The sequence below is a fragment of the Aspergillus foveolatus genome (genome assembly GCF_047715535.1).
Source record: "Aspergillus foveolatus strain CBS 279.81 unplaced genomic scaffold BDW70scaffold_65, whole genome shotgun sequence".
NCBI classification, from domain to species: domain Eukaryota; kingdom Fungi; phylum Ascomycota; class Eurotiomycetes; order Eurotiales; family Aspergillaceae; genus Aspergillus; species Aspergillus foveolatus.
The window spans coordinates 60588-84788 of record NW_027396129.1 but is presented as its reverse complement, the minus strand read 5'-3'; the positions used below and the strand labels follow the sequence as shown (position 1 = coordinate 84788).

Sequence of the window (24201 nt, the reverse complement as noted above, 5' to 3'; positions counted from 1 at the left end):
ATCACTAAAGTAACAGTACTGGAGAAACCGGTTCCAGCACAAAAGCGCTACCCAATTCCCTTCGCTGTAGGTCTCAATCATTTTCTCAATCCAGGACGTCCAACAGAAGAAATACCTCAATCACGCAGTGCATCACCAAACCTCCTCATTCCGAAACCTAAAACACTGCCAGCCTCATCCAGTCACGCCACAGTCGAAAACGACTTCTCTGGCCGGAGAGGTCTGTGATATGGGAACATTGGAGTGATCAAGTCTCCAAGAGCAGAGATGGGCTCCTGCAATTTACAGTTTGCACACAGACCGGGTTAGGAAGACGGCGTTAGTCTCAGGTTTTTGGTTTTGGTTTAGCTAAAGGAGTAGGAGATTGAAGACCCGGGCGAGGCCTGAACGAGTACGAGATCAGATTTCGAGATGAAGGTTAGGGTACCGTGTGTTGGGTAGAGGCTTCTCTCAGCTGAGACTGCGATACTGAGTGTCATGACGGAGTCTATGTCGTGTGCTGTGATTGAGAGGCGGTAAAGAGAGTGGTGTAAGAGTCTGATAGGATGATAGTGATAATAACGATGGGAATGTCATGGTATTTGGATATAGCTAGCAAGGAGAATAGTGACAAGCTCACTCAAAGAGGATAAGACCGAGATTTGATAGGCCCGTCAGACAAATTTTCCCGCTCCAAGCCAACAAACCTAGCTACAGTTACCCTTAGAGAAGAGTCAAAACCTACTGATACAGTCACCTATAACGGCTGCACATGCTGGAAAGATCATCATGATCACTGTCCTCCGATTGGTTTGTCTCGGAGATGTATGGCCATGACCATTTTGCTCCGAGATGTATCCCATCCCATTGCTTGAAGCTTAAGCTCCGCAGCTCTTGATTTAAGTATCTCTTCAAGCTTGGAATAAAGTCTCCGACGTGGTCTATTTGAGCTCTTCTGGGAGCAGCTTTTTCGTACTTCCACCAAAGTTGAATAACCCCAGCCACGATCCCGCGATGATTCCACAAATGGCCGTTGCTGCGAGCCGAGCATATTGCGTCCCAAGACCATGGAACATCCAAGTTGGCGAATCCATCGCACCCCCAGCTCCTCCAGTTCCAGCCGCATTCGTCACAAGCACAAAATGGACCATCATGCCGGGCATCTACACCCCCCGCCAGCTCGTCCATGGCTTTGCACCACTGTTCAATACAGTCATTCACCATGTAGCCCCCGACCCGTCAGCCACGCCACCGCGCACCCAGCTCCTAGCCAACATCGCTGCTCTCCTCTCTACCTAGACCCGCGAGTCCTCCCTTCCGTTCCCGAGCAGCAGCAGCAGCAGCGAAGTGGACCAAACCCGCGCCGAGATCCGTGGGCAAGCCAACCATATCGGACAGAGTCTCGTACAGTGGGCAACAGCGGACACCGACAACAATGAGAGCCTGGACCTCGTACTACGCAGCAGATGCGAGGGACACCTTCTCATCCCTTAAAATGTGCAGCTCATGTTCGGACCGCGGAGTAAACCGCATCTCATGCAGTTGTTCAACGAGTATATGCACCAGATGGTGTTGTTGAGGGATAGTTTGCTCCCGTCTGCGAATTACGAGGATGTTCGAATCCCCATTACCGACTCCGTTGATAAGGACGGTGAAATCAAAGTGCGAGGGTTGAGATTCATGGCAGCCGCGAGGGAGAAGTTCATGGCAAGAATGTTCACGAAGCAGGTTGCCCGGACTCACGTTGTCGAATTGGCGAGAGCTCTTCTGGTCCCGGGACTTGCTGCGACTACTGCTGCTACTACTACTACTAGTAGTATTAGCATGGGGTATGGGTTCCAGTACAAGCAGGGACTTACCATTCCGGCTTTGTTCACGGATTCTACGGGGGTTGAGACGCCGCTACACCTCCTGCAGTACTTCCCAGCACATGTCGCTCCCTCTCACGAGGAGATTATCTTCGACTACGAATTCGCGGACTACCACTCCGCTCCGAAGCTGGAAATTCCGTTGGGGACTGTCAATTCACCGTCTCTAGTGACAGCCCCCCAGACTGAGTCCCCGCGCGTGCAGGTAGCAAGCCTCGCTCTCGCCCCTGCGCTTGAGACAGGCCAGCAATCTCTCCAGATTCGTCAACTTGATCTTCGCATAGAACTGGACAATGGTCAGAATATATCGCTTGATCTCGGCCAGATTGCGCGCGGAAAGCGGTACTCCTATGGCCCCAGCAGCAGCGGCGACTCTGTTCTCGAGAACAGTGTTATCCGCCATGCGGCGCATGAGATTCATGTCTGTGATCAGGGCTAGGGGTAGGTCCGGACTCACCACGGCCTCGAGTGGCAGATTCCATGTTAATACTGCCGTAAAGGGGATTGTTGCACTTGCAGTCTTGGGGAAGGTCTATCCGGAAAATGTCGTGCTTCTGTAAAAGACGGATGCACTCGGTAGAGCGGCTAATGCGGGCAAGGGGTTTGGACCGAAATTTGTGGTTTGGGAGTGTGTTGGATGACAAGTACCTGCTGTTATGTTTCCTAGGGACCTTGTAGTTGCTTACCTTAGTTGTGCTCTGCGTTGATTCTGCAGAAGAAGAGCTGTAACTAGCATATCTGGTAGAAAGAGGCAATGTATCCATTCACTGATGTATGGGACTTGCCAGCCTCTAGTAGATTGCAAATCGAGAGGCTGCAACGACAAGGACACGTAACTACATGGAGACAGAACAAGATCTCAATCAATCAGTCATCAAATGCGGATAGTCGTACCAACGCCTAGAACAATCGTTGTGAGGCGCGACCGGTCCTGAAATAGCCCCGATCGGTGTACTTAAATGTGCAGTGCATAATTAGAGCTAAGATTAGAGGTCTATCATAACTTAAGCTTATGTGGACGCCCGTGGGCAAAGTGCAGGACGATACTAGCAAGGATAGCTACTTTACCAGTGAGGAGCAGGCATTCTTCCTATTTAGGGCTCGTCAAGGATCCTTGCTTGTTAAGCACGTTATGAGAGTAGAATAGTCATGTATTCCTGAGGTTAATGGCCAGCCGTGGCTCATTTTCACCGTCATTGGCCCTAAAAGTCAAATCGAGACAAAATCGAGCCCAGGGTCGTCTTTGGATTCTACATATGGCGGTCTTGCTGTCTTCTGTTTTCTCCCTAGTTGTGTACCAATATTGAATATAGAGCGTGCTGTATCATTTCTAAATACAGTAATCTGCCAACCACACACCCCCAGTACTGTCGTCAGCATGGCCAGCAATAGATTTATTAGTAATATTAGTACAAGCTGGTTAAGCCTGGGCTTACAAATCCGGCTTTACAGGGCCTCCAATCTGGATTCTATGTCTCATAGAGGCTCTCCAACTTGCCTGCAGCCACGAATCTCCACACTTGGGCCACAAGCTAGACCGTCTTGCTCCTAGACTATTTGCTGAATTAAGGCTAACGCCGAGATTGACAGATTGACCGGATCTCCCCCCATTTTTCTCTGTCAGACCAAGAAAGAGCTCTCAGAATGAATGACGAAAAATACCATCCGAGTACAGGCCGGGATAGACGGGCAACTCCTGCATCACAGCCGCTAACCCTAGCTGACGACTTCCGGTGTAGAATTTGTAACAAGGCATATAGCCGCCGTACGTTACACATCTGTCTGCAAAGTGATTGAGAACAAGGAAAGAAATCCTTACAAATGATAATAGGTGACCTTCGAGACCGCCATCGCCGGCGTTACATAAAAGCCGTCGGTAAAGGGCGCCTCTCAAAGCGCAGATCCTGTGGACATGCGCCCAGAAGAAGCTGCGCTGTTCCATGACTCGGCCTGCGTGCAGTCGTTGTCTCCAGCTCGGGATTCAGTGTCGGTACCCGCAGTCTGCGGTGCCAGTGCTGCATGCCACGGATCAGGGGCAGGACTCGCCAGGCCAGTCATTGATCTCCTCGACGTCGTCGGCGGGCTTAGCCACGACTATCGAGCCGTCACTGTTGCAGAGCATACCCTATACAGAGACTGCGCGGCTGAATGGGGATAACGACGTTGCAGCGTGGGATGCATTTGCTTCTGCCACTGTTGACCCGATGACCGGGGCAGATACCTTCACGGATACGTTCCAGAATCCAGACATTCTCGCTTCTATCTCGTGGAACCAAGAATTCTCCCAGTCGTCACAGTCATTTGGCCAGGACGAGGAGATTCTCGCCTCGATAGGCGGCTGCTATTCCTCCGCAGGATCAGCGCATTATCCTGTTGAAGGACAAGGGCCCCGAACGCTCTCTCCAGAGAACCCGAATGCCAATTCAAACGCTGCAATGTCCTCACTTTTCAACACCGGCAGTTCTATACCCAACGCTTCTGGACAGAGCTATCGCGGCTTCTCTTATGTTGGCTTCAATCTGAACAGTTCAGCACAGCTCATCTTCGCCAGCGATTTCTTCCCGTATTTGGAAGCTGGTTATGACACTGAGCGACTGTATGAACAGCTGATTTCCACCCTCCGCGAGTATTCGTCTCTAATTCTCCAGCGCGACCACTGGTCTCCCTTCGTGCACCACAGATTCTACCGCTGCTCCATGGGCGGAATGGCGAAACCCATGGGCGTTGCGCTAGCATGTGTTTCAGCTTACGCGGGCTCGTTTGGTTCAAACTATGGATTCGTCGATGCTCTGATCAACAACGAGCGGGACAAGTTAGTCCGTAATTTTCAGTCCTTTCTGGATACGCCTGAAAATTGTCTTGCGGCCGTGCACGCGGTCTGCATTTATCAGACACTCGGCCTCTTTGGAGAAAATTTCCCGCCTGCCGCGGTCAAGCTATCCAGGCATATGGAGGAAGGGCTGGAAAAACAGAAAGAGGAATCGGAGCGAGAGGCAGAACTACATTGCTCTTTTCTCTTAAAGGTAGGTGTCTCTCCATTCGTTCCCGACAGAAGTGTCAGCTTACAATGCTTAGATGATCCGCTGCTTGTACGCACACGACCGCACCGCGATAGAAACAACCCACGACGCCGAACTTAACTGGGAACGATGGAAGTTCGCTGAGTCGCTCCGTCGAAACATCTTCTTTGCTAACGTTATCAACATACTCGGTGCTCGAGCGGGGAAGCTCAGTAGCGCTTACTTCGAGCCCTTGCACGACGAAGTCGTGTTGACTCTACCACTTCCAGCGCCGGAGTGTATGTGGCGATCGTGTAGTTTGAGAGAGTGGCTTGAGGCGCGTGACTATGCAATTCGTATAGCAGCAGAGTCAGCCTCCACATCAACAAGGCCGGGGGGGCAAAAGGCACGGTTGACGCAGACGCTGAAGGAGCTGCTCAAGGAGGAAGAGGCGGGGACACTGGATGTGTCAGCATTACTGCCTCTTACACGGGTTATTCTGGCGAGTATGAAGATCGTCCCTACTAGAATTGTTACATAGGCTGGTGCGGGAATTCTAGATAAATGCCTCGTGCCCCTTCTGGGCGAGGTGGATTAGTACCGATTACCAAATCATATAACGGCAGGCGCATACTGGGCTGGCTAGCCGATATTCCTCTCAGGAAACAAGTAGACGATGAAAAGCATGGTTGTAAACACAGTAGATTCAATAATCAAAGCAGCAGGTAGTCTACATGTTCCATTGATGATGGCGTCAGAAGGAACATCCTTGACCATGTAACCCAGGTCCTATGAGCCCCGACGAGCCCTAACTATATCGCTCATTGCGAACGAGGATTAGCGCGCAACACTCCTAAACGGTCTGCTGAAGAATATGGCGCAGTTAGATGCCTGAATTTATAATGGCAGACTGGCGATGATTGCCTTCCGTGGCGTATCTGCGTTATCTGAGCTTCTAACAGTGCCGAAATCTGTTCCAAGCGGGAGCACTATTGTGCTTTGCGTGTTCGAAGTGGATCACCGAGACTTTCTTCTGCAAGGAAAACGAGTATTAAGCGCTGGATCTCGGTATAGTTCCCTAATACCACCACATTACGGCATAAGCAGGTTGTACATCGGTGTAAACCCACCCCGAGACCTGGCAAGGAACAAATCAGAAAATTCCAGCCCTTTGCAGGATCCCGAACCGGACTTGGTGCTTTTGCAAGGACAGATCCATCTCCTTTCCCCCGATGGCCGAGAGGAACCGTCCGTGGCAAGCGAGAGATGCAGGGTTCTCCGCACATTGAGGGGTGCAAACAGGTAGTTCTTGCACTGCCAGCCTACCATAGCAGGCGTTTGCTACCAGCCTTGCAGGCAGCCTGGCTTAGCGCATTTGCTGTGCGCTTGGAGACGAAGGCGCCTCGGCGCGCAGGGATCGTCGGACCTCGTGCAATGACAGGCCGAAGTCGATCCCGTTTTCCACCAGTCGCTTGCCAGGATCTATATTAACTGAAAGGTACTTCGGGGCCGTTAGCCGCGGTAAGATAAGGAGTCAGTAACCGGTGAGCAACAGGGTGTCGGGTCTAAAAGAGGCTTCGGTTCATGAGAGATTGATTGCCCCTGAGAATATGCCTACCATGCAGCTTGCTTGGGTTTGGGGATGCCGCCCACCCGCGTAATCGTGGGCCCTTCACAGTAGTCAAACTTTGCTCAAACCGGCCGTTGCAAAAGACTATTCCTGAAGCTGATTATCACAACGGGCGAGAGCCCGGAGCCCGACTCTGCCCAGTCGGGAACCCTAGCGAAGCCAGTCTCGGGTTGAACCACACCGAGAGACGGAGGATATTATTGGCAGGAGTTCTTTGAGAATGCTTTTCATGACAGGCACTAGCAGACAATAGACTCGCTTAGTTCTACGCCAATTGAGACCCATAGACGACAGACCCCAGAGCGCGCTAGCCGGGCATAAGGGAATCGGCAAACTGCTTCTGGCCCAGTCGCTCGGACTCAGACACATTCCATTCGCTAGTTCAAGGTTACGCGTCCGTATGTCCGAGTTGGAGGAGCAAGCTCTTCTCTTGTGGCAGGGTTCGGACAGGAGCGGACCTCAACTCCATCTCTAGCCAGTGGATACCACGACCCATGCTGGATGCTTAGATTGGGTTTCCCCACACGGAGACCCCGACGCTTCCCCAGATTTCTCGTTGTCGTCGTAATAGCTAGGTCAGGGTGCAGAACCAATTAATCTGGGGCTACGGAAGACCACCAATCTGGGAGTGCGCGTGCAGATCAAGGATTGCTAGTTTCTTTGGTGAGTTTCGCTAGGATTTAGGACGTTCGTTTAATATCTTTAGTCTCGGGTACGAGTACCATTGCCGTGAAAATTGAGGAGTCTGACTTGTCAAGATGAACAGATCCCTTCGTATCCCGTTTAAAAAGCCTGATGTGCCTGGGGGTATATCATCACGGGTATCCTCGCCTCTAGCCAGGCCACAAAGACTAAGTGTCTGACGCCTAAACAGTTAACATATTTTATTCAGCCACCATGCAAACCTTGCAAAGCGCCGGCTGCGAACTGGAATGCATGGATAAATCGTTAGATAGGGTTCGGAGAGCCTGTGATCGATGCAACAACTCCCGGACGCGCTGCAGCGGCGGCCTGCCCTGGTAAGCCACTTTTCCAACCTGCCGAAGCCGAGGATGAGAATGGTCTGACGATGGTCGTTTCGTGGGAAGCCGGCGCTGCGATAGTATGTACACCATCTCCGCTGGATCTCTTCGCTTCTGACAGATACAGAACTCAACTACGCCTGCCAGTATGAGCGCACCGTCAAGAAACGCGGTCCAAAACCCAGGTCCCAGACGAGCAACCATCAATCCAAGCGCAGCGCGAACGCTGGTATGCGAGCAAGGACCTACCCTTCGCCGGTATCGACAGCTTCTGGTAAAGGTCCTCCTGATATTGATAGAGCATCACTATGCGCGAAGTCAGACCGGGATGGAAATGGGAGCTGTCCGAATACGCCCGTGAGGGCTGACGGGCTCTGCTCCAGCGCTAACGTCCAGGACGATCACTTGTACTTGGACAAGGCGACGATCCAGGGTTCGGCAACGCGTATTCCTAATTGCAGTTACTTCCCTCTGAATTTATCGTCTGTTGCGATGTCGAGTACCAAGGTCTACAGTATTCCCAGCTGCCGCTATTCATGTCTAAACCCGGTGCTTCCGCTCCTGCAAGGAACAATGACAGCAGAAGATGCATGTAAACTCCTTGACATATACTTCGCGGATTCAGAGACGGGAGGTTCAATCTCTGGCTGTCCGTACGTGCTTTCACCAATCATTCGAGTGCAGTCGCTCCTGCGGGAGACAAACCCGCGCCCGGTTTCACCTGCTCTCCTGATGATAATCCTCTGGTGCGTCTCACATACGGCCAATCTGGGCATCTTTCCAGATTCGAGTACGCGTCTACGGGTCACGCAACGTTTGTATTTTCTCTCGATGAAGCTTCTGCGGGCCAGAGTCTGCGAGACCTGGCATCAAGCCGCTGGTAAGTCTCCAGCTCGCCCGTATAATTTCCGCCTCTCAGAAATAGCCCCAGATGGATATAGCTGATAATCCTTCCGGCAGACGAGTGGCTACCACTGTCCGACATGCCCTTATACGGCACGAGCGTCGACACTAGTCCCTCTGCTGTCTGTGACGGGAAGGTCGAGCAAGGTGTCGATGACGTGCTTAGCTACGTCCTGTTGACATGCGTAGTCTCGGCCACCGAATTCAAAGACGAGTGTCTCAAATGGTGGAACAGAGCTGTGCGCCTGGTGAAGAGGCTGGGGTTCCACTCCGAAGCACGAATAGCGGAGAATACACCGTCCCGGCAGCAGATGTCCTTGACTGCGCGCGAGGAACACGAAGAACGAAGGAGGGTTTTTTGGTTGGTCTATTCGCTCGATCGACACCTAGCCCTGTCTTTTAACGAACCACTGCACATACTTGATCCGGAGTGTCAGGTGCTGTGTCCATTGCCTGAACGAGTCTGGCAAAATCTTGACCAGATACCGTTGGAGGATATCCCACCACGCATCTTTGGGCCTCCGACTTATATAACGGGCACAACTTTCTTCGAATACTTTCTCCCATTAATGGCGATCCTTGGCGACATCATCGAGTTGCGCTCAAGAAACCAGCATCCGCGTTTGGGAGGCTTCGATAGATCCTACCTCACCGGCACCATTGAGGCAGCGCTCGCTGACTGCGAGTACAGTCTCCACATTCTACAGGCTGTCCAGGGACCGACCAACATTTGCAGTAATGAGTTGTCCATGTTAGCATATTCGCCCACCTTCAGCGACTCGGCTTCCCGCGCAAGCTTGACGAAGACCGAGCTGCGACGGGTTGAAGTCGCTGTAGCGTACGGCCAGTATCTAATCCAGGTTCTACATATCCTTCTGCACCGGGGTTGGGACCCAGCCACAGTTGGTCTGGTTGATGCAAGCTGTGCTCCGCTCGCATACACAGCTCATTCCGTCGCTGCTGGGGATGCTATCAAACAAATACTAAACCTGGACCAGGACTTGTCGTTTATCCCCTTCGTATTTGGGACCTACCTTTTCCACGGAAGTCTCGACTTTCTCTCAGTCGTGAATCAGATAGGCCAGGTCGGGGCAATTGATCTAGCAAAGCAGGGCTGCGGAGCCGTCCTTCGTGCGCATGAAGTGGCACTAAAGACACTAGACACCTCGTTCCAGGCAAGAGATCTATCCATTATCAAGTGCCCGCAAGAGTCCTGACACTTCGAAGAGACATTTCACACGCGTCGTCCGACAGCATAGCATAAGGGTCAATGGTGTAAATCCGCAGTTTCAATGCCGTGATGAATTTGAAGCGACAGAGAAGCTGTACGACGGATTATGTGGTGTTAATTGCGGTTCCATATAATATTTCTCGTGGTAACCAACAGCCTGGGTGACTGAAGCGACCCCATGTGGTAGCTGCAGTAGCTTTGGCGTGAAGAAGATCAGTATCTTTCCTTTCCAACGCAGGTAGGACTTAAGGGAAAGTGTCTCTCGAGCCAAAGGATTCTTTACGGCAATATATGTAAACATATATCTATCCAGAAACACGACTAGAGCTAAAACGATCTAGGACGGGACCAAGATTGGCTCTTTTATAATCTGGCCCGTTAGCCATCAAATGCCGTCAAATAGCTATGTGGCAATGCTTTCCTCCGATTATCGAGGCCAGACTGTTTGGCCATTCCCTCAGAGCACTCTAGCGCGTGCAGACAGCACGCGCTTGGGCGAATAAGTTCATTCCTGAGTTCAAGAGACAAACTTTGTATCTGTCGGAAACTCTGTTATGAACCATTCGTTCAAATGGGAATCACGGCTCGTTCAGTCAGGGGAGCAGTATGCCAATGGATGACTTGCGAGTTATCAGCAGCTACGGAACAAATACGGAGACTTAGGAAGCCATGTGTATCTAGATTCAAAAAGTGCTTTTGTATCATATCAGGAACCCTACGCCAAAACATTGGTGAGAAACAATAGGATATCGGACGAGAGTCAGATGCACAAGGCCAGAGCCCCCGAAAGGATGGTCTAGTAGGCTTCAGAGACCCGTTTCATCAACCTCTGTCAGGGTGGGCGAAATCAAACATCAAATGAAACTCTTATCGTCTATCAGCATAATACAACGTATCCGGCTCAGCAGCATTATCGCTATCAGAGACGATGTCCTGAGGCTCTGGGGCTCCTTTGTGGGCCTGCTTTACTACTTGTGGCGACGGCTTGGATGTCATAGTAAGCGTGACTCCTAAGACTTACTCTACTCTTCATCCTTACCTGTTCGATTAGGTAATTTGGGTGCCATACGAACTGGCGTCTAGGCCACATAATCTCGCTGAAGCATGCGGTACATCAAATCAGCGACGGCGGACCTAGACTTCTGTTAGACTCTCTATGCGCTGCTGGAGCAGTTCCTGGTATACCGACCAGCGATGAAATGAACACTGAGACGGAAAAGTCAGAGCCGAGTCGGAGAGATAGTCATTCCGGGCCTGCGAGTATCTAATACTCACCAACCGCCATGTTACTATAGATACGCTCACCCCCAACAAACCCAACGCCGAGACCCAATTCGTCTTCCACCGCCAGAAGTTGACTATAGAAAGCAGTAGCGTCAACAGCATAATACATCCTCTATAACAACAAGGATTATGCCCCGGTTGGTCAGGGAAAATACAGGTCTCGTCTCGTATGGTAGCCGAGTATCTGGTGCGCGAGATAGATCAATCACTCGTTGGGATGAGTCATATCATAGGCTACATCAAAAATATGGTTTGGGGGGGATATCGCGCGGTAGGTTTTGTGAGGAGCTGAAGAGGCCAGGGAGCATGCAAGGATAGCTTTCCTGAGAAGTAAATGATGGTGCGAGGTCTGCCTCATTTTCCCACTTTACGGATTCATCCCGTTTATGACCCACCACTCTATGACCGGGGCCACTTGCAGACTTGAAGGAATGGCGCTCTGGACCACTTAACAGCGAGGGTGATTTCAAACGAGTTTCAGCTCACGATTGCTTCGGTCTCCAGCTCTCGCCAATGGGGCATTGCTGCGGCTGATGGCTTACACCATCTCCACCTGCACTCCTTCTAAATCCCTTAACGCCGCTAATCCCACCTGCTATGTCAGCTCCTTAGTGTGGTTCAGGTCCAGGATGCTATGATGCAGAGTACCCCGTAAAAGTGATCAGTCATTTCAGTTCAAATTTAATTCTAGTATAAATCGCTGGACTTTCTATTGGAACAAAATAACTGGATATCATGTGTATCAAAATAATAGAAAACAAAAGGGAAAAAGATAACCAGGAGAACACGTAACTAAGCGCTTCATACCGTAAAGGATTCTGACCCATAAGCCCATAAGCAAACAACCAACCAATCAACCTCTCAACACTAACCACACGACAGCCTGAGTCACCGCATATCTAGGGGTTGTAGGGCTGATAAGACGTCTCCGGATAAGCCGTCCGCGTCTGCATGCCCATGCTCCTTAACGAAACCTCCGAATCTGCGTCTGCAGTTGAAGCCTTGGCATAAGTCTTCCCACTCTTACCCCGAGTGGACCAAACCGCCTGATTCCACTGTCCCTTCCAGACAACACCGGGGTGGAACACCGTCAGACAAATAGCCGCAATCCCGATCATTGCCGCCTCAAGGATCATAAATGTAACTTCATCGTTGGCCAGTTTGCCGTCAAATCCCTCGGACAGCTCAGCGCATCGGAAGATCGACCGGACGAGGATCACGAGCGTGGCAATGGAGAGACCCCATAGACTGCCCTTGAAGTAGCGGCTTCGGCGCAGGGAGTCAAAGTTGAGGTTTAGGTCTGCACCCGGGGCCTTGCGCACGCGCAGAAAGAAGTAGGTGGACATGGCAATGAAGATAAGCAGGCTGGCGACCTGCCATGCCAGACCGGCGATCATGATGTTGATGCCGAGGTCGGTCATATCCCTATCGTCGTCGTCGGCAGTAGAAGCAATGGCGCCACCCACCGCTTGAAGGAGAAGGGCGATGACGTCGAAAGTGATGAAGGTGATCGTGTATGTTCTGGGTTTGAAGTAGGAGATACGCTCGCCGTACGCAACCACGATCCGCGAGAGCGTGAGGTAGATCGCCGCCGTCAGGAACGCGGGTGCGATTGTGAGCGAGACTAAGTACTGTAAGAACGCATCGTCGTTGAACGGGTTGTCGTGGAGCGAGACTCGGCCGCCGTACCCGACCACTTCGCCTGCCAGGCCCAGCACCATCGCGATCATGAACGTGTATGCCTTGTATCGGATGCCGAGGAAGAGGTGGACGAAGAAGGCCAAGCCGAACAGCGCCATGAACAGGATCTGCGCCCACAGCTTGGGGATATATTCAAAAGAGGCCATGGAGAGCGGACATGTGTCGAGGGTGCAGAGGGACGGGTCCTCGAGGAGGGTCTGGTTTGTTGGCAATGTTTCCATCATGGATCTGTAATAAGAAAACCTCTAGAATAAGAAAACAATCCAACCGGGCACAGGAAAGCTGTCTGCAAGGTCTGGGGAATTAAAGTGAGGGTGAAGCTAGAGTGCAGTCGCCGTTGACACTCTGCTACGAATAATGGTGTAGTGGACGTTGTTATTGATGTTGTTGTTGTTGATGATGATGCTGACAGCTTGAGATATCGGGACCTTTAATACCTGGTCTTCTCACTATCAGATCCCCAACAATCAGCCACGACCTGGCAGTGCCCATTCGGCCAGATTCAAAATAGAGGTACCTAACCTGAAGGATCAGGCAGGCATCTTCATTTCACAGCGCTAGGAGATTAAGCTCATATTGTGAGTACCGTGATAGGTCCTCTCGTAAACTTTAGTTTCAACCCTAATCTCGAAATGGCCAGCCTGGAGCCATTCCCCACTTGCCGACGTGACACAGTCAGCCAGGGCTAAGGCCCAGGGCTGTGCTGCGCTGTGCTCTGCTGTACTCTGGATTACTGGTCCAGGCTGTTTCTGCTGATTGTAGTGCTTACTCCTGCGGTGTCGCAATTTCCTGTCTTATCTATTTTTGTTGCACACCTTCACTCACCCTATGAGATGAGGCCGGTAGTTAGTGATCTGGGGCCGTCGCCAGCGTCAGCCTCGTAAGTTGTCGAGCTGAAAGGCGGCTAGACGTCAAACCTTCATCACATCGTATCTCAGAGTGCAAGTTCCTACCGACGGACCCCTAGATTGATAGTCGTTTCAGTATTGGAGTTTCTGCTGTACAATCGTTACGTACTTTCTGTAAAAATGCTTGGCGCCATGCTTCGCGCCCATGACATGCTAAGGCTGCGATAATAATTCAGCGCCATATTGGGCCAATGAGAAAAGGATCCGAGGAAGGCTGTGCAAGGTGTATCTCATATTGCACCTGACGGTCTGCAGGCGAATTGGACCTTACGAGCTAACCAATCGGCAATTGACCGACTGTGGTCTGAATTGACCATCAGAGTTTTGCGTCCTTGGAGACCCTCCTTACACCGCTAGGTACTTGGGACCAGTCTCTTTGTTAACCACTTGCCGTATATTTCTGAGCCTCAGCGATGACATTGCTGCGGTTCTGATAGATAACTTTCCTTCTCCACGTTACTGGACTGCTGCGCCCATAGCTCCATCTCGTAACGGCCAAAAACGGGAAGCTGCCTTCTGTGTCAGATCTGGCGCCCTTGTCTGAATCCAAGATTCCCTCTTACCGAAATCGGTATCCGTATCGACAGCTGCACATCTGGTCGTACACACTTCATGTTATTAGTTATCGCAGCTGGACTCTCAGCTTCGGCGTCGGTAGGGAATGAAGGTTCTTGTACAATTCGAAGTCCTAAGGCATTATTAATGATCCCCACTAGATCTGCACTTTCTGAAGAGATCTTTATCAATAAAATGAATTGGTCAAATATCTTCATTGTCTGGTAAAACAAAGATCAACATTTACAAGATCAGAATGTTGATCTTCAATCTGTAGAGGTAGACCTTGACACACCTGCAAGTTACCCATCACGTGTCGACCCAAAACCCCGTACGGTTCGGGTTTGGGTACACTGTCAGAACCCGCGGGTCGGGTATGGTCCAGACTTTCAACCCGTAAGCATTTTGGGCTAATCCGCTGGCAATAGGTACAAACATGCTGTATAAGCTTAATCCTTAGATAAACCAGCGTTTTGATGCAGAGAAGATAGCCTGGTAGGAGATTTTATGTCAAATAGGTTTTGCAGTTAACCCGTGGGTTACCGAAACCTGAGCGGGTTAGCGGGTTTGTACGGGACCTGACCCTAGACCCGACCGCGGGTTCGGGTTCTGAATTATATCATATCCTTCAACGAGAAAAGCCCTCCCATTCTGAACAAGCAATTCCAGAATGTCGACATGTCCATCGGCCACAGCAAGCACCAACGGCGTCTCTTGATTCTTCCGTTTTGGCCTCGATGTTCGACTGCAATTTCGCTGGGCGGATCCTGCTACTGGTAAGCTTCTGCATTGTGCTGCTTCGCCAATGAAGCTGAGAGCGTGGGTATATTAATGGCTGCGCAGATGTTAAGCTGACCAGAGCCAGATGACGCCACTCCACAAGGCAGCAAAGCTCGGCCTCGTTTATGTTGTGAATATATTTGTAAAGCAGGGTGCAAATATCAGAATACAATGAAACCCATCAGTTGTCGCAGACGGAGCCGTATGGGTAACACTTGTACAGCCCCTGGGTAGCAACCTTCTGACTCCGACTCCAAGCAGACCGTCCTACTCCTCACTCCCTCTATTATATGTGAAGAAGAGAGTAAATCAAGGCCAAGGATAGAAACCGATGCTGAACTTTGCTAGCCCACATGTTTCTTTCGGATGTGACTATCGTGAGCCCATCATTATTGTCTTCATCCGGTACTATCCCAAGCGAGTTCATTATTAACCTGGACTGCCGTAAAGCTTTCCAGGAACCCTACTAACTAAGAAGATATGCATGTAGTGGTAGATAGTATTGTCACGCTGGTTGTTGGGTGACGGAGTATACAAATGTAGAGTGCGGGGTCGCGAGATCACGTCACTCAAAATCCTCCTCTCCTCGGCAATCCTCTCTCTTTGCAACCATCTCGCTGAATATGGCTGATACGTTCTCCTCCATTCCTATTATTGACTGGCGAAGTCTGCAAGACCCGAGTACAAAAGCAGCGACTTTGAACGATCTGCGCGAGGCCATATTCGTGGTGGGATTCTTGTACCTCACGAACCATGGGTTGGAAGTAGGTGGCGTCTCCAATGCAGGCACACTGTCTAATCAAGATAGGACCTTATTTCAAGAACACACGCCAAGCTCCCTGAGCTTTTTGATCTCCCGGCGGATGTCAAGGCCAAATGCAACATGATCAACTCCCCGTCATTCGTCGGCTACACGCGTCTGGGTGCGGAAACTACCGCGGCAAAGACTGATTGGAGAGAGGTACGTACTCTGGAGCCTCACCTTATCAATTGAAGGCTAATCCCTGCAGCAATACGATTTCGGGACCCCAGGAATGAAGACGTGGACCGAGGACCAGGACATCTGGTGGCGGTTGGAGGGGAACAGCCAGGTACGATGGGCTTGACGAAAACCACCAAATCAAGACATATTTTGACAGACTCTCGAACGGACAGTATCCGGACGTTCCAGGTGTCAAAGAGCTCGTCGAAGAGTACATTGCGAGATCGGCGGAACTATCGCAGCAGTTCATGAGATACGTTTCCGAATGTCTCTCGCTCCCACCCGACACTTTCGCTGCGTTCAAGGGCAATATGGACAGGCTGAAGTTTATCAAGTATCCCAGGTCGCCGCCAAACTCACAGGGTGTCGGCCCCCACAAAGACTCGTCCGGGCTATTTACCTTCCTGTCGCAGGATGATACGGGCGGATTGCAGGTCTTGAATAAGAATGGCGAGTGGATCGACGCGCCACCGATCGAGGGGAGTCTTGTTGTCAATATTCAACAAGGCCTTGAGGCTATTACGGGAGGCATCTGTGCTGCTACGACACACCGAGTTATCGTATGTTCTTCGTCTGCTCTTGGTCTGTTCCGGAGCGCACTACTGACATCGCGCCAGGCTCCGACGACGAAAACACGGTATAGTATCCCATTCTTTCTGGGAGTCCGAATGGACCTTACAACGGAGCAACTCCGGGAAAGTGCAGCGCACATTGTCGCCCGCATCCCAGTCTCGGATGACAGGAAGAAGCGCGCCGTCGATGTTCCCAGCGAGTTTCTCTCGCCTTTGTACTCATGTGTGGGTAAGGCTTCTACCGGAGGTCGACAGCGCTGACTTGTTGGTATAGTTCGGCGAGGCATATCTGCGCAATAGGATCCTCAGTCATCCGGATGTAGGACAGAAGTGGTACCCTCAGTTGTACGAAAAGTACTCCAAGCAGGTACTCTCTTAGATGACCAATGAGTAATCGCTTTACTCCAAAAAAAAAGCATAAGGCACATCCCCAGATGTATAGACAATGAGATCGAACGAGCGCAGTAGTGTTAATGTATAGGATATGTATAATCATTGTGCGGCTATCATCTCATACCAAGTCCTAGGGTATTTTCCTATTCGTATTTACTCACTAGCGAACTAGAGTAGCAAGAACATTTAGAATAGCATTCTTGAAGAACCGCCGAAGGGTGTATGAGAGGCTCTTTAGCAAAAAACCCCAGCTTATTCTAGCATGCTTACGCCAATTCTAGATGGCGGGGCTACTTGGACGCAAAGGAGAACGCATGCATGAAACTCATATTCCTTCTTACCAACGCAGGCCATATAAATATAACGCCATCGTTAGTGGTAGCTATTGTCCAGTCAGCCTGATAGTTATGCGCTATATAATTTCCTCGGCTCCTAGCATCGATGCGGTCTTGTTGCATGACCCTCGCATGGATGAAATCGTGGGCAGAGCGGAGGCTGAGTCAGCAGGAAGCGCCACGTGACGGCCTACCCCAGTTCCGAATCTGGAGAACTTTTAGTCCAGGTTCCGCCGGATCCTCGTGCTTGGTGTTCTCTCACAATCATGACTGACCACGCAGGCGACGTCAATTACATGCGCTCGCCGTTGCCGACGCGAGTGAGCAGTGCTTGTGAGAGATGTCGTCGCCACAAAACCAGAGTACGCACCATTGGCCCACACTCGGAATACTTCTGACCTGGTCTCGAGTGCGATCCATTCCGGCCTTGCTCCCTCTGCGTGAGAGCCCAAGTGCATTGCAAGCCGCTTCCGATCAGTCGTCCTCGCAGGGATACCACGCGGATGTGAGGGTCTTCGCCTCGATTACAGTTTCTGAAGCTAACGCACACCAGCTCCAAGTCTGCCCTGAGAAGACAATCGGCAAGTTCTCCAGCAGTTTCCGCTAACCATGACCATGGAACGCCAGCACAACACACGGAACGTGACAGAAATGAACATTACGTAGACGGCCGCGATCCGTCTGGGCGGCTTGAGTATGCAGAAGCAGAGTCAACGATGGGGATTGCTCAGAAAATTGTGGGTTTAGATCGGCAGCTGATCGATGAGCATGCGACATCCGCCATCCCTGGCTACCAAGCGAGCACAAACGTCCCCAATCGCCGTACGCTAGCTATCGGCCAGAGGCTTTCCATCTCATCAATACTGGGCCAGGCGTTGCCTGCGACAGAAACCATTTATTTGTTACTTGAGGACTACTTTGATGCGGTCCATTGGTTCTCTCTTGTCATCTACGAGCCGACTTTTCGCAGAAACCTCAACTCCATCACTGATGGTTTTGCCTGTTCATCACAGAAGCCATTTCTGTTATTGCTAGCGGTGGTGTTGGGTATGGGTGCATGGTACCGATCCCAGAAGGAGCCCAGGGACTTGACGGACAATGACAATTGGCGCCGGTTGAGCACTGAACTTATGAAGCTGGTCGAGTCACACCTTATCGAGTTGATGGATCAGCCTTCTGTCACCGCAGCGCAGGTCCTGATACTGTTCGGTTCATACTGCGTCTATCACGGCCGGCCGAATCTGTCGTTTTCTATACTTGGCGCAACGATCCGAATCTCGCAGGCTGTAGGGTTGCACCGGGAACCATCGCGCGGTACATTTGAGGATAACGAAGAAAGAAAACGAGTTTGGTGGACGATATACACATGGGATCGATTTGCATCGATCACGTACGGCCGCCCCCTAGGGATCAATGATAGAGACTGCAACATAAGCAGCCCAGCGGATACCTGGGAAAATCCGTACTTTGTGGTGCCCCTGGCAGAGCAAGGCCACATCATCTGCTATTCTGCCTACCAGCGAGAACTGAACCGCCTTTATCTAATGGCTTCTTCAGCTCTAGAGGTTATTTTCGGTTCGCGGACTTCGGGTTCATCCAAGGATCTAGTCGGAGATGCATACCATGCGCTGGTTAAAGAAGCAACCCAGAAACTTCATAGATGGCGGGATGAGCTGCCTGACAACCTAGTCCTAAATCTTGAAGAGGATTTTCGTCCTAACAGCACGCCGTCAACCAGAGCACATGCGCTACAATCTTTGTCGCTTCAGTTGACTTACGATAATATTCTCATCGTTCTCCACCGGCCATTGCTGGCCCGACAAGTCGACCACCTTTCGACAGATCATTCAACACCCGGTGGAAGAGGTAGAGTTGATCCAGATAACGGCCGTTTCAGTAATCTCTCGCAATCCCAAAAAGGCTCGCCGTTTGAAGCTCTGTCGCCAGGCTCATCTGTGGCAAGCTCGGTACACTGGTGGAACGCCGCTCTGAGAACGTCACGGGTAACCGAGCTGCCGGTACTTGCTCAACTTGCGACCGATAGCCACTTAGTTGCCTTCCTCGCCATCAACTTATTTAACGCGGCTGTGGTGTTGGCGGTCATGGCGCTGAGCGATCCATTATCAGACACCGCGCAAGTTGTCAAACGTACCATTACGCGCATTTTACGATTGCAGGATCTCTTGGGCAGGCGCTCAGCCTTGTCAAAGCAGAGCACGACGATCTTAAAAAGGGTGGTCACGTTGCTTCTTCGTCGTGAATCGGAAGCCATCCTTGCCCCGATCGCAGAGAATACCCGAGACGATGTTCAGCAATCATATCAAGGATCTGGGCATATGTCGGTGGAGGATACTCTTCGACTACCCCTTGACGTGACGTTGGAACCGACCAACACGCACATCGGACGCCAAGCCTGGCCGGATCTTGCTACTGTCATTCGCCTGAATGAAAGTTTAACATCGGTTCAACACGGTAACCAGCCCTGTTATATGTTTTTACACCCAATCTATCACTTATCGAGATACTGATTTGGCATGTGATTTAGTCGTACCTTCGGGAAATGACACTATCCCATCCGATTGGTATGCCGGCAGAGACGGTCACCTAGGCGACACCATGACCCAAGTCCCAGGGAGGACTCATACCTGGCCGCCATCTTGCGAGTCCGATTGGGAGCTAGCTAATATTCAGAGCAATGAACAATTTAGTCCGACCCAGGACACCAACGGAGACCAAGGGCTGTATTGGCTCTGGGACATGTCCTGGAATGGGGCGGGTCTTTAAGTTAGAGGCCAAGCAATTTCTTGCACCACAAACCAGCTACTCGTTTTAGGCCACAAGCGGACTGAAACTTTATTTTAGGCGATAGCCCTACTAAACCGGTCTATGATAATGTGGCTGTGGCCAAGTGCTCGTCTACTCCTGGTCCGTAAATGACGCTTTTGACTCCTGCCCGACTGGCGACATTATGGAAAGCCCCCTCCGCCTGTGAGAAAGAAAATTCGTGGGTGACGAGACCTTCAAGCCTGATGCGGCGGGAGCTCACAAGGCCGATCGCGGTCTTATAATCTCCTGGGCCGTATCGGAAACTGCCCTTGAAGATAATTTCTTTGTCGCAGATCTGGCCTACCGGCAGGGAAGGATTTGGGCGCCCCAAGCCCACCTGCACAAACGTTCCTCCGGCTGCTAATGCATGAATGCCGCTGTTCATGCAAGGCTCAGCACCAGTGGCATCGAGGACGATGTCTGCGCCTAGCTCCAATCCCGCGGTGCCCAAGATGGCAATAGCATTTTCTTCTGCGGACTCCGAGGTTGTCTGGTGTGTATGAGTGGCGCCGTACTTCACGGCAGATTGGAGCCGGCTCATTACCACGTCCACCACGACTACCGTCGATGCTCCAAAGGCACGCGCAACGCCCGCACAGAGTAATCCGACCGGCCCTGCTCCAAATACAACCACTGACTTTTCCTGCATATCGCCAGCCAGCCGGCAACTATGTACAGCAACACTGAGAGGTTCTATTAAAGCACCGTCTCGTAGCGATACGTGTGACGGCAGCTTGTAGCAGCATTCTGCGGGCACTCTGTAATACGTTGCCAAAGTGCCGTCGTATGGCGGAGTTGCTGCGAAGCGCATTTCCCGGCAGAGGTTGTAGCGACCGGCGCGGCAAAAATGGCAAGTGTTGCAGGCGATACCCGGCTCGAGCGCGACGCGATCACCCACCGTCAATTCTGATTGGCTTCCACATTCCACTACAATGCCTGAAGACTCGTGGCCAAGGACAATGGGGTCCTCGACGACATATCGTCCGATCCGTCCATGTTGCCAGTAGTGTACCTGGCCAATAATTAGCCAAGCTGAGAATCACGCAAACAACAACTTACATCTGATCCACAAAGTCCAGTCGCTACCACGCGGACGATCACATCGCGTTCTGACTGTAGAGTTGGTATATCCCGTTTTTCATAGCCGAAGGAGCCTCCGGGATAGAGGACAAAGGCTTCGTTTACAGCCTGATGAATCAGCGGGTGAAGAATAAAGTCATCCTTTCTGGCAAACGAACCTGGTCGTATGATGGGATAGTCATACTGTGAGGATGTATGTTTGCAACACCGAATATAATCGTGAAATTGCCGGGCGTTTATAGTTAGGGCTTTCGGTTCCGTGTGCAGTGCGGTGCCGGCGGATTGCGTGCCTGCAAGGCACCCGCCGGAACCGAGTGGGTACGGAACCGGAACAGTCTGGGCCCATACAAGCACTTTCCGCCGTTCCGATTGGCCAGCAACCCTATGGGTTTGACAGCCCACAATGGTAATTGGCGAACTTCGCTGGACGAAAACTTCATGAGACCACAGGGGCAGGAAATGTGGAGGATTTCGGGGAAGAGTCTGGCACTGGTACCAGTTGCCCGAACTTTGGAGAAGACCGGGGTTTCCCCATGGGATGCAGTTCCGGGGTAGAAATAGAGCCGTGTTCCCGGCCAGATGGAGAAAAAAAACGATCATCTTCGGTTCCTCACTTGATTCACACAATGACCGCCAGCAAGGTTTCATCACGGGACCAGGGACACGATGTTGCCATCCATCGGCGTTCCCGAGCTGTTGCCGAGCAGCTTGCTGAACAAGAAAGCTGGCTGGAGAAGACCTTGAAGCCCAAGAAGGTTTCGGCGAGATATCCTTTCAAAGGAAAGCCATTGCTATACGCTACCTGTGCTTTCGGCAGTCTGGGGGATGCACTGTTTGGTTATAATTCAGGTAAGTTGACTTCTTGGACGGATCTGTAGAGCTCAGTGGTTCTGACCCGTGCAGGAATTATGTCCGGTCTGCTGGTCAACCCCGTGTTTGTGAGCCGCTTCTTCAAGGACTACGGCGGTGCGGACGGGACAACATCTGCAGTCAATTCGTCCATCACCGGAATCTCCGTTGCGTGCTTACAAGCGTCGGCAGCTGTTGGTGCTCTGATTGCAGGCCGTCTCGGTGACATCGTGGGACGGAAGAAGTGCGTCCGTCTCGGCGGTTTCATCTACTTCTTCAGTGCATTCATCCAGATGTTTGCCCCTGGGTTCGCTACTTTTATTGCCGGTCGAACAATTCAGGGCCTTGGTGTTGGTTTTCTTTCCATGACGGTGCCGATCATCCAAACGGAAATTGCGTCCCCGCATAGCCGAGGTCTGATGGTCGGTATCGAATATACGATTTTGATTGCAGGTTACATGCTCAGTTGCTGGGTCGATTATGGGTTCAATTTTATGCTGCCGAGTGAAATGTCTTGGAAGGGTCCATTCATCGTTCAGATAGGACTTTCATTCATCCTGCTTGCGATGTCGTTTTTCCTTCCAGAAACACCACGTTGGTTGGCGAAGAATGGCTTTATGGAGGAGAGTCTACAGACCGTTGCCGATCTCCATGCCAACGGTGATACGCAGGCTGAGCACGTACAACAAGTTTTTACCGAGATTCAAGAAGCCGTTATCTACGAGACGAATCTTGGCAAATCTACTTGGACGGTAAGCAAACCCCACAATTGAGATGTGGATGAAGCTGACTGAGGCAGGAAATGTTCACGCGCTATCGAAAACGGACGATCGTTGGCATCACTGTGCAGATGTTTGCCCAACTGAACGGAATCAATATCATTTCCTTCTATCTCCCGAGTACTCTCGCCTCGGCTGGGTTTGACAACAGGAAATCCCTTCTCTTTACTGCGGCCAATGCAATTCCCTACACGGCTGCCACCATTGCTACTTGGTGGCTAGCAGATAAATGGGGTCGAAAGCCTCTACTAATCTTAGGAGGTGAGCCCAGAGCTTTTTAAAAGTCACAACCAGAAAATCTGACATTTTCATTAGGCCTCGGCATGGCAGTCCTCCTCGGCATTGTCTGCGCCTTCACCGAAGCCTCTCTCCCCATTCAAACCAAAGCTGATGGACAATACGCCTTCGTCATGCTCTACAATATCGTCTACGGCTTCACCTGGGGCCCCATGCCTTGGCTTCTGCCCGCCGAGATCTTCCCCCTCCGCGGGCGCAGTAAAGGAATGGCGCTGGCCACCACAAGCAACTGGGTCTTCAACTTCATTATCGGCATGGTCTCGCCTGATGCGTTTGCCGGGATCCATGGGTACTTTTATCTCATTATTGCGGGATTCTGTCTATTTTCGGCCGGCCTGGTATATTTCTATTATGTGGAGACGGCGAATAGTAGTCTCGAGGAGATTGCGGGGCTATTTGGGGATAGAGCGTTTGAGGATGAGGCCGTTGTGGGAGGGCATATTGATGAGGTGAGGAAGGATGAGGGGAAGGAGGTTGTTTGATCGTAAAGTTACTGGCGTGTCTAAGATATGATGCAGTGTAATGTCAAGCTCTACGATGTACTTTGTATGTTCAAACTGCCAATTTCTAAAAATCTGTGTCATTCTCGCTCAAAAACAGGTCCCGGGAGTTGATTTAAACTGGGAGTCTGGGATGCCTTTTTTACACCAGATGATAGTTGGCGCACCGCTCGGCCGTTAATCGCTTTACTTCTTTTCAGTAGATGGTCACGAATATCTTAAACAATGTTAGGATTAAGCTTATGCTGAGACTGACAAGTGTAACAAGGCACTTTCGTGGACCTCGTGGACCTTAGGGTGGTTACTTGGATAGACAGTACTCAGCCCGCGTATATGCTTAAATCCGGCTTCCTTGACACCTTCGCATGGCAACTAACAGGCTCTAAGAGAGCTCAAGCGGGGAGCGAGCGCTGTATTGGTGCCGCAGAATGCTTACATTTTTGACGTTAGCCTGCAGTGTCGCCTGGGATGTCGATTTCCAATCTAGGCCGTTGTAAGGCAGACGAACATTTGTCAACCCCACCACCCATGCTATCGTAGCCCTACTAGTCTCCTAGGAGTCCCGTGATGAATGTCTTCAGCGACATTCCGGCCCTCCCTGATGTGCTAGTAACATCGTTGGGTCGCTCTGGTCTTTCACTGTGACATATCTGCCAGAAATGCAGGCGACTTGGTACCGTGGACGTATTATATTAAGGTGGTCTAACGGGATGGATGCTTCTGTCCCC

The 24201-nt window shown here is 51.2% G+C and overlaps 8 protein-coding genes across 8 annotated transcripts; 6 read left to right on the top strand and 2 right to left on the bottom strand.

Annotated features, from left to right (window-relative positions):
• Nucleotides 1–1005: 1005 nt before the first annotated feature.
• BDW70DRAFT_171044 (uncharacterized protein) lies at nucleotides 1006–2488 on the top strand (the record flags this gene model as incomplete). The annotated part of the gene is made up of 5 exons (XM_073743104.1): nucleotides 1006–1203; nucleotides 1279–1431; nucleotides 1483–2268; nucleotides 2348–2377; nucleotides 2411–2488. 5 exons carry the CDS (start codon nucleotides 1006–1008, stop codon nucleotides 2486–2488), a joined length of 1245 nt encoding a protein of 414 aa, XP_073592571.1.
• Nucleotides 2489–3491: 1003 nt separating this feature from the next.
• On the top strand, nucleotides 3492–5387 carry BDW70DRAFT_171043 (Zn(II)2Cys6 transcription factor domain-containing protein; the record flags this gene model as incomplete). The annotated part of the gene is made up of 4 exons (XM_073743103.1): nucleotides 3492–3612; nucleotides 3679–3719; nucleotides 3749–4870; nucleotides 4923–5387. The coding sequence occupies 4 exons, from the start codon at nucleotides 3492–3494 to the stop codon at nucleotides 5385–5387; spliced, it is 1749 nt and encodes a 582-aa protein (XP_073592570.1).
• A 2158-nt stretch (nucleotides 5388–7545) lies between these two features.
• On the top strand, nucleotides 7546–9618 carry BDW70DRAFT_153077 (fungal specific transcription factor domain-containing protein; the record flags this gene model as incomplete). The annotated part of the gene is made up of 3 exons (XM_073739560.1): nucleotides 7546–7582; nucleotides 7620–8378; nucleotides 8459–9618. The coding sequence occupies 3 exons, from the start codon at nucleotides 7546–7548 to the stop codon at nucleotides 9616–9618; spliced, it is 1956 nt and encodes a 651-aa protein (XP_073592569.1).
• A 1956-nt stretch (nucleotides 9619–11574) lies between these two features.
• BDW70DRAFT_142872 (RTA1 domain-containing protein) lies at nucleotides 11575–13009 on the bottom strand. The gene has a single exon (XM_073738004.1). It carries the CDS (start codon nucleotides 12839–12841, stop codon nucleotides 11816–11818), a length of 1026 nt encoding a protein of 341 aa, XP_073592568.1. The 5' UTR covers nucleotides 12842–13009; the 3' UTR covers nucleotides 11575–11815.
• A 2438-nt stretch (nucleotides 13010–15447) lies between these two features.
• BDW70DRAFT_142870 (isopenicillin N synthase family dioxygenase) lies at nucleotides 15448–16909 on the top strand. The gene is made up of 6 exons (XM_073738003.1): nucleotides 15448–15624; nucleotides 15669–15821; nucleotides 15871–15951; nucleotides 16016–16402; nucleotides 16460–16639; nucleotides 16689–16909. The coding sequence occupies exons 1-6, from the start codon at nucleotides 15484–15486 to the stop codon at nucleotides 16791–16793; spliced, it is 1047 nt and encodes a 348-aa protein (XP_073592567.1). The 5' UTR covers nucleotides 15448–15483; the 3' UTR covers nucleotides 16794–16909.
• Nucleotides 16910–17438: 529 nt separating this feature from the next.
• On the top strand, nucleotides 17439–19926 carry BDW70DRAFT_153074 (transcription factor domain-containing protein; the record flags this gene model as incomplete). The annotated part of the gene is made up of 4 exons (XM_073739559.1): nucleotides 17439–17504; nucleotides 17553–17647; nucleotides 17729–19614; nucleotides 19688–19926. The coding sequence occupies 4 exons, from the start codon at nucleotides 17439–17441 to the stop codon at nucleotides 19924–19926; spliced, it is 2286 nt and encodes a 761-aa protein (XP_073592566.1).
• On the bottom strand, nucleotides 19687–21232 carry BDW70DRAFT_106085 (NAD(P)-dependent alcohol dehydrogenase; the record flags this gene model as incomplete). The annotated part of the gene is made up of 3 exons (XM_073734408.1): nucleotides 19687–20980; nucleotides 21028–21156; nucleotides 21207–21232. Coding segments are annotated over 3 exons (1109 nt in total), but the record flags the coding sequence as incomplete, so codon positions are not given.
• A 442-nt stretch (nucleotides 21233–21674) lies between these two features.
• On the top strand, nucleotides 21675–23455 carry BDW70DRAFT_153072 (sugar porter family MFS transporter; the record flags this gene model as incomplete). The annotated part of the gene is made up of 4 exons (XM_073739558.1): nucleotides 21675–21897; nucleotides 21952–22649; nucleotides 22697–22937; nucleotides 22992–23455. 4 exons carry the CDS (start codon nucleotides 21675–21677, stop codon nucleotides 23453–23455), a joined length of 1626 nt encoding a protein of 541 aa, XP_073592564.1.
• Nucleotides 23456–24201: the final 746 nt, after the last annotated feature.